A 9,294-nucleotide genomic window follows, 5' to 3' on the forward strand; every position below is an offset into this window, starting at 1 on the left:
GAAAAAAAATGTATTCCAAAATATATTTTTGAATTTGAATTTTTTAAATACTTTTCTATATTAGATTTTTTAAAACAATTTTTTGAAATAGTGTTTTCGGAATATGTTTTTGGATTATTTTTTTAAAATATGTTTTCAAATTTTGTTTTAGATTTTTTTTTCCAAAATGTATTATTTGTATTTTGGATCTATTTTTTCGAAATGAAATTTTGGTTTTCCAATTCTATTCCAAAATTTTATTTTCATGACACAAAAGATATATTTTGAATTTCCTTTTCTCAAATATATATTTTTCAATTTTTGATTTTCAATTTTGGTATGAAAGACAATTCTAGAATTTAAAAAAATTATTGGATACAGGATAGAATTAATTAGGTGCAGAAAGCAAAATTTATTTTTGGTTTGCTATCTATTGACCCAAAATGATAAAAGCCCAACTCTCACTTTCTTAACATTTATTGTAAAATCAACTGAAGCCTTAAACAAAGGCCAATCATTTAGGCTTTGTTTGGATTGAGGAGGGGATTTGTGAGGAGGGGAGGGAGTGGATTTGTGAGGATTGAAGAGGATGTGTGAGGATATGTGAGATTGGATTGAGGGATGATAGAGTGGATTTGTGAGGATAGTTTATTGTAAGTTTACAAAATTATCCTTCTTATTACAAAATATTTAAATAATGAATTATGATTTTTTTTGTGTAGATTTAAATTAATTAAATATTTTTAATATATAATATCCATAATTATTTATATTTTTAATAAAAAATTAAAAAATATAATATAAAATATTTTGATGTTAAATTGAAATAAATTTATTAAATACATTAAAATTTATGAAAATAATATTTATTTGTTAATTTATATAACTATATATATTGTTGATATTATAATTTTATTTTATTATTTTATTATTTATAATTATATATTGTTATTAATAGTATAATTAAATATTTTTGAAATTATAAATAATAAATAAATTTATGTAATATTTAATTTTATATATTAAAATAAAATGCATGCACAAGGGTATTTTGGTAAAATGTAATAATCCTACTAAATTTTCAAAAATCTCTTCATTTTGTGAAGAAAAAAAAAAAACCCCCACCTTCTACCCCATCCTCTCTCCCACTCTCAAAATCATGGAAAAAAAAAAAAACACCCCTTTGATTGATTTACTTTTCTAACATTTGAAGGTATAGAAATAGTATTTATTGTAATTCATAAATAGAAGTTCATGCATATGTTAATCTTCTTATTAATCATGGTTCATAGATGACCCTTTTCCTTGCAGCATTCAATTGCATCAACAAACATTTCCTCCATGCCATGCTTAAACTCAAATCCAGCATCCATAAGTTTCTTGGAGATTAAATGTGGAAGCTTCACATCGTTAGATTTCTTCACCTCGCTAGAAGAAGAACAAAACCAAAATCAAAACTAAATTACAGTAATAAATTTAAGAAATAATTTTGATGGAGGCAAGAACTCACTCTATTGATATTTGAAAATTTGGGTATTTGGCTGAAAGAAGTTCTGCTATTTCTTCAACATCTGCAATGAATGGTGAGCAATTATACCTCCCTTTTGGATTAGGATGCTGAAGGAGAAAGATATGTGCTCGTGCAATATCATCAACATGTACCATATGAAGACGAGAGGCACCAAATGGATTCTTCTCACCTGCATAATCCATTTCTGTTCATTCAGAATTTTTACAAGCAACTTTTTGAGGTTTATATTGGCAAATCCAAGTTAGATAGAGTCATAATAAAGTGATATCTATCTTCCATATCTTTAGTTATCCAAGAAAAGATTACTTTGACATGTAACAATATTCAACATAACTAGTCAAAATTGATGAGCAAAGAATGTTCAAAGGGGTCCTACAAATCAAAAGTTGCAGCACTTACCAAATATGAAAGAGAGAGTGGTATAAACTGAGCCAGGGAGTTTAGGACAGATGAAGGGTCCAAGAACAAAAGTAGGGATGAGAGTGACAACATCCAACCCATGTTTTTCTCCAAATTCAAGAACTGCTTTCTCTGCCATTGTCTTAGAAATTGAGTATGACCAAGCAAAGGGCTTCAAGTCTCTAAGAAGATTTTCATCACTCCAATAACTCTCATCCATCACATCATCTTCTTTCTGCTGCCAATAAACAGCAGAAGCACTTGAAGTGTACACAACCCTCTTCACTGTCTTTGAGTTAAGGCATGCTTTCAGAATGCCTAATGCTCCATCAATGCTTCTTTTGGTCACTACTTCCTCTGGTTCGTTCAGTTGTAAATCAATGGGAGTCGCAGTGTGGAGCACCCCAAAGCACCCTTCAATTGCTTCACTGAAACTCTCTGGATTGCTGAGATCAGCACTGAAAAATTTTAACTTTTCAGATGCACCCGGAAGATTTGTGAGGAAGCTCATATCCCTCTTGCCATCTGCTAATTACATAAACTCATTGTCAACCTACATCTTGAAGTTTGTCAAACTACACATATTCATATGATGTTGATAACAAATGATCAAATACATGTTGCATAGTGGAGATACATATGAAAGATTCAACAATAATGACACTAAAAAGAATTGATACTATTTCTAATACAAAACTTTGTAGATTATGTTCAACGTTTTTTTTAACTCACCATTGGATTCTTAAGGATACACTCACCAACAATACCTAAAAGAATTTTGCTGAAAGACTTTCTCATACCCTTTTACAACAGCATTTAACAACCTTAAGATTAGAGTTAGTCTTCCACATGGTTTATGAAATTAGGAAAATTTTAAAGTGGACATTCCAACGCATTTATTAGGAAATTTGTTCTACACATAAAAGTCTTTTATTACAGATAATTTATATGCATCACTTATTTTTAATTTTCTCTAGTTCAGAAACATTTTAACTGTCAAACTCCAAAATATCAACAGTGATTGAGGTTAACTTGATCAAAGTGTTTTGTGTTAACTATCTTGAAACTTTTGAACAGTGTTTGTAAAATTTTTGAAAAATAAATGATTACCTGGATCAGGTCTGACAGTGGTATTGACAGTGTAACCATCCTGGAATAGTCTCTTGATGATCCAGGAGCCAATAAACCCTGTGCCTCCAGTCACAAAAACTCTTCCTTTACCCTCTTCCATTTGGACACTCTTCCACTCTTTTCGTAATCTTTTTCTTTTCCTCTACCTCTGGTGTGGTGTTGATGCTCTTCTGCTTCAATTATCAATAATAGATTAATATATGCATACGCACACAAAATCTAACACTCCCGGATTTTAATTGGCTATTATACTTTCTTTTGTCAGTGGCGAAGGATACCATTGCTCTTTCTTCTGAAAAAAAAAAAAAAACAGATCAATTTTTTATTATTCTTTAATAAAGTATCTCTTTAAGTATTATCAATTTGTTATTTGTTTTTAATTTTTGAAAAGTTATAGTTTGATTCTTAATTTCTCTTCTTGTTGTATAGCCCTCTTATTAGTTTTCTATTTATTTTTTTCATTTAGTTTCTTATTAGAGAGATAAGATAGAATCAAAACAGAAGAATTATTATATATGTTTAAGCTACATGAATAGAGTTGTTTTTATATCTAACAGATGAAAGGTAGATAACAGCTAAATAAATAATAGATAACTGAAAAGTAAACCACAATAACTCTCTAACATCCCGTTAAACTTATGTGGGTGGAACACCAACCATAAGTTTACAACGAAAATTCAAGAATGCAGGACCAGAAATGGACAGAGTTGTTTATATATGTAATAGATGAAAGATAGATAACAACTAGATAAATAATAGATAACTGAAAGGTAAACCAAAATAACTGTCTAACATCCCCCCGTTAAACTTATGTGGGTGGAACACCAACCATAAGTTTACAACGAAAATCCAAGAATGCAAGACTAGAAATGGATTTGGTGAGAATGTCAGCAGCTACTTGAAACTTGGCAGGTAGATGAACCAAACTGATTTAGTTTTGTTGAACATAATCTCTGACAAAGTGTAAGTCTAGTTCGAAATGCTTGATTCGTGAGCGCATTATGGGATTGACATTGAGTAGAACTGCACGCAGGATGTCTGAAAACAATTGTGGTTGAGAGAAGGGTAGATGCAACTCATGTAATAGAGATTGCAGCCAAATAACTTCAATTAGAGCAGTAGCAATACTTCTATATTCTGCTTCTGTGCTGTTACGCGATACAACTCCCTGTTTGTGTGAAGACCGAGAAATGATGTTGAGACTATAATAAACACAGTAGTCTGTTGTAGATTTTCAGTCATCTATGTCACTACCCCAGTCAACGTCACTAAAAGCACGACGGGTTGGGGAAGGACTTTGCTGAAGAAGCAGACCATGAGTGTGAGTGCCAGCGAGGTAACGAAGAATGCATTTGACAGCTTTCCAATGATGGTCTTGTGGGCTATGCATGAATTGACACACCTTGTTTACTGCATAGGACAGTTCTGGACGAGTGATAAGAATGTAATGGAGAGCACCTACAACTGACCGAAACATAGAGGGATCATGCATGGCGAAAGAAGCTTATATTTGTAGATGAAGGTTAGTTTGCATGGGTGTAGGATGAGGTTTAGCTGCATCCATGTGTGTGCGATGAAGCAGATCTATGATGTATTTTTGTTGGGATAGATGTAGACCACCATTAGGGAGATGAGTGACTTGAACTTCGAGAAAGAAATGAAGCGGACCTAGGTCTTTGAGGACAAAACATGCACTGAGGTTCAAGATGAGCTGCTGAATTGCTATCATGGAAGACCCTATGATGATAATGTCATCAACGTATATTAGAATAAAAATGGTGTATGCAAAATGAAATTTAACAAACAAAGATGTGTCACTTTTGGTGGAATGAAAACCAAGGATTGAAGGGTTGTACTTAGCTTGTGGAACCAGGATCGTAGGGCTTGTTTTAAACCATATAGCGCTTTATGAAGTTTACATACTAAGTGTGGAAAGTTGGACACGAATCCTGGTGGCTAGGTCATGTAGACGTCCTCCTTGAGATCTCCATTCAAGAAGGCGTTATTGACGTTGATTTGGTGGATAGGCCCGCTAAAGGAAATGGCATGAGATAGAACGAGGTAGATGGTGATAGGTTTGACGATTGGGTTGTAAGTTTCAGTTTAATCAACCCAGCAGTTTAGCTGAACCCCTTAGCAACCAACCGTGCCTTGAGCAAAATAAGACATTCATTATACTTAAAGAAAAAAACCTATTTTTGGTTTTCTATCTATCGACCAAAAATGATAAAAGCCCAACTCTCACTTTCTTAACATTTTATTGTCAAATCAACTGAAGCCTAAAACAAAGCCAATCATTTATACTCTGTTTGGATTGAGGTGGAGATTTGTGGGTAGGGGAGGGAGTGGATTAAAGAGGATGTGTGAGGATATATGAGGTTGTTTGGATTGAGGGATGATAGAGTGGATTTGTGAGGATGGTTTATTGAAATTTGTGAGTGATGTGATAGTTAGAAGATAATTTAGAAATTATTTTAAAGGTGTAAAATGTAAATTTACAAATTTATCTTTATTATTAAAGAATATTTTAATAATAAAAAATATAATATAAAAAATGTAAAAAAACTAAACATACAATAATATAAAAATAAAAACAGTAAAGTTATTTATAAAAATAACAAATAGAAGGCACTTCCAGGGTAAGTTTTAAAAAAAATTCAAAAAGAAAAAAATTCAAATTTTATCTAAAAATAACAAGCTGAAACTCATTCTGGGAGTGACAAGTGGCACTCTATATGACTTACACGTGTGCAAAACCCCATTTCTTTAAATACTATATTTCTTTATATACACTTTCAGCCTTTCTCTCTCCTATTACTCAACTTCCCCGATCTCTCTTCGTTTTCCTTGCATTTGGTTTCTTCTTCTCTGGGTTTCCTTTATGGTTCTTCATTTCTGGGTTCTTCATTTCATTTCTGCCTTCTCCTTCTCCAGGTGACTATTTCTTCCGTTATGTGGATTCTGTTCATCTCATTTACGATTTCTTTGTTCCACCGCATAAATATGAAAACTTTTTTTTGTTTTTCTTATCAAAGTTTCGTTCTTTTCATGTTTCTGATGATTTTTTTCTTCTTTGGGTTTCCTGCACGGTTCTTCTCTGGGTTTTCCTGCGGTTCTTTCCTATTTCTCCAGGTTATTATTTCTTCTTTTTGGGTTTTTCTTATCAAAGTTTCATTTTTCTGATGATTTTTTTTCTTCTTTGGGTTTCCTGCACGGATCTTCTCTGGGTTTCCTGCGGTTCTCTCCTATTTCTCCAGGTTATTATTTCTTCTTTTTGGGTTTTTCTTATCAAAGTTTCGTTCTTTTCATGTTTCTACCGTTTATTTGCCTCTTTGTTGTTCACATGGTTGATTCTGTGTTTTCTCATTTACGATTTTTTTGTTCCACAACATAAAAATGAAATATTTTTTGGTTTTTCTTATCAAAGTTTCGTTTTTTTCATGTTTCTACCGTTTATTTGTTTCTTTGTTGTTCACATGGTTGATTCTGTGTTTTTTTGTTACTTTTGACAGCATCAAAATGATATTCATCTACATTTCAGTTTCTGCACCAACCGATAGTGGAAGTGGAATGGATTTTCAAGCACCAAGGTGAGATCTTTTCCTTCCTCTGTTTGTCTGTCCTCATGTTTTTTTTTTTCCATTTTTCACTTTGGTGTTGATTTAATCTTTTCTGGAGTTTTTCCATCTACATTTCAGTTTCTGCAGCAACCGGTAGTGGAAGTCGAATGAGATTTTCGTTCATATCAACCATGTTCAAGCACCAAGGTGGATTTTGTTAATCTCATTTACGATTTCTTTGTTCCACCGCATAAAAATGAAATCTTTTTTTTGTTTTTCTTATCAAATTTTCATTCTTTTCATGTTTCTACCGTTTATTTGTTTCTTTGTTGTTCACATGGTTGATTATGTGTTTTTTGATACTTTTGACAGCATCAAAATGATATTCATCTACATTTCAGTTTCTGCAGCAACCGGTAGTGGAAGTGGAATGGATTTTCAAGCATCAAAATGATATTCATCAAAATGTTTTTTTTTTCATTTTTCACTTTTCTGTTGATTTAATCTTTTCTGGAGTTTTTCCATCTACATTTCAGTTTCTGCAGCAACCGGTAGTGGAGGTGGAATGGAATTTTCGTTCATATCCATCTTTTTTTCAGCATCAAGGTGAAATCTTTTCCTTCCTTGGTTCTCATTGTTGTTTTCATTGTTTATTTTTTTTGCTGATAAAATCTTTAATGGTGTTTTTTTGTGTTTATTTCATAAATCTCATACATGTGTTTATTTTCTTTTAGGATCTTTATCATAAGGCCAAAAAAGCTTCTGTTAAATTTGGTTGTGGATGGAGGAAATTTTGTCAGATACATGCACTGTGTGAAGACCACAAATTGATCTTTGAAAGTGGACTAACCCCAATTCATATGATGGTGTTGTTAGTGCTTCAAAATTCAATATTGTATTCAGAATTTATTTTTCCAAGGACAATGTTCTGATCATATAGATTCAAATACTATTATAGATAGATGTAATTTGCAAATTGTTGTAATGTCGAGTATAGAAAATTAATTCTTTACTTTATTTTAGTTATCAATTTTGTTTTAAATACATGGTCAAATTTGGTAATCTAATATTAAATATTCTTATGGAATGTTATTTTGTATAGTTTACTTTTAAAAGAGACATTTATTTAATGTATTTAATTTTTTTATTCGCATTAATGTACTCTTCAGACAAACTTTAACCTTAAGATTATTCGCATTATATTATTCTTCAAAATTCAAATTCAAATTCAAATCTATAAATACATTTAAAAGTCCAAGATCATTAATTACCTTTTTGATTCATATCTTCTTCTAAATCATATCTTCTTTTTCTGACTTATTTTGCTGCTGCCGCACACTTTTTTCGAATTCCAAGATTATTATTATTATTATTAATCTGCAAATATTTAATTTTTGATATTTTCAAATTGTTTAATTCCAAGATCATTAATTACCTTTTTGATTCATATATTCTTTTTCTGACTTCTCTGCTTCTGCCCACGTATTTTCAATTCCCAGATTATTATTATTAATAATCTTCAAATATTTAATTATTCATATTTTCAAATTTTACAATTCCAAAGATCATTAATTACCTCTCTGATTCATATCTTCTTTTTCTGACTTCTCTACTTCTGCACAGTTATTTCCAATTCCCAGATTATTAATTACCTTTTTGATTCATATATTCTTTTTTTGATTCTGCCCCACTTATTTCCAATTCTCAAATATTTATAGATTCATATTTTCAAATTTTACAATTCCAAAGATCATTAATTACCTTTCTGATTCAAATCTTCTTTTTCTGGCTTATCTGCTTTTGCACACTTATTTTCAATTCCCAGATTATTATTATTAATAATCTTCAAAAATTTAATTATTCATATTTCCAAATTTTACAATTCCAAAGATCATTAATTACCTCTCTGATTCATATCTTCTTTTTCTGACTTCTCTGCTTCTGCAAACTTATTTCCAATTCCCAGATTATTATTATTATTATTAATATTTTTCAAATATTTAATTTTTCATATTTTCAAATTTTACAATTCCAAGATCATTAATTACTTTTTTATTTGTATCTTCTTTTTCTGACTTCTTCTGCACACTTATAATTCCAAGATTATTATTATTACTAATAAACTTCAAATATTTAATTTTTCAGATTTTCAAATTTAAAAATTTAAAAATTTCAACAACATTATTAACATTAATTACCTTTTTTTATTCATATCTTTTTTTTCTGACTGCCACACAATATTTCCGATTCCAAGATTATTATTATTATTATTACAAATGTCAAATTTTAAAATTTTACATTTCCGATTATTTCAAATTTTAAAATTTTAACAAATACCATTAGAATTTAAAATTTATAAATATCAAATACCATTAAATACATGAAGTTTTCAGTCATTTAGATTTTTGAACTCATGATTGTGGTTTTCCTGTACTCCTTTGATTGTTATTTCAGCTCCATGTGAAGTTCATTTATTTTTGTTTGGGTTTGTTTTCTTAATAGTCAAGGTAGGATCACAGGTTTGTGGTTAACAATGAGGCTGAAAGAGAATAAAGGTTTCATCTTTTGTCTTTTCTCAGAGAAAGTGTTAAGAAAGTTTGTATTATAGATAGATTCAAGTCAAACATATCCCATTTGGTTCAAAACTTTTCTAAACTTTTAAGATCTGACACTCCCATTTTCATCCTAAATCCT

At 30.6% G+C, this 9,294-nt stretch overlaps 1 protein-coding gene across 2 annotated transcripts; it reads right to left on the reverse strand.

Moving 5' to 3' along the window:
- Nucleotides 1-1,193: 1,193 nt before the first annotated feature.
- LOC137826077 (vestitone reductase) lies at nucleotides 1,194-3,206 on the reverse strand. Of its 2 annotated transcripts, none has more exons than XM_068631921.2 (4): nucleotides 3,020-3,206; nucleotides 1,910-2,437; nucleotides 1,490-1,679; nucleotides 1,194-1,407 (listed from the first exon to the last, which is right to left on the reverse strand). In XM_068631921.2, the coding sequence occupies exons 1-4, from the start codon at nucleotides 3,138-3,140 to the stop codon at nucleotides 1,266-1,268; spliced, it is 981 nt and encodes a 326-aa protein (XP_068488022.1). In that variant the 5' UTR covers nucleotides 3,141-3,206; the 3' UTR covers nucleotides 1,194-1,265. The 2 variants fall into 2 exon arrangements, with proteins under 2 accessions (XP_068488022.1, XP_068488024.1); XM_068631923.2 differs by having other exon boundaries at nucleotides 1,910-2,434; nucleotides 3,020-3,200.
- Nucleotides 3,207-9,294: the final 6,088 nt, after the last annotated feature.

This window comes from Phaseolus vulgaris, chromosome 8, assembly GCF_051622355.1.
Source record: "Phaseolus vulgaris cultivar YP4 chromosome 8, ASM5162235v1, whole genome shotgun sequence".
Lineage (NCBI taxonomy): Eukaryota > Viridiplantae > Streptophyta > Magnoliopsida > Fabales > Fabaceae > Phaseolus > Phaseolus vulgaris.

Coding starts and splice junctions, on each gene's coding strand:
- LOC137826077 (XM_068631921.2), bottom strand. CDS start 3,140: ATGGAAGAGGGTAAAGGAAGAGTTTTTGTGACTGGAGGCACAGGGTTT. Junction 2,438..3,019: donor CACTGTCAGACCTGATCCAG/GTAATCATTTAT, acceptor TTATGTAATTAG/CAGATGGCAAGAGGGATATG. Junction 1,408..1,489: donor AATTTTCAAATATCAATAGA/GTGAGTTCTTGC, acceptor TTCTTCTTCTAG/CGAGGTGAAGAAATCTAACG.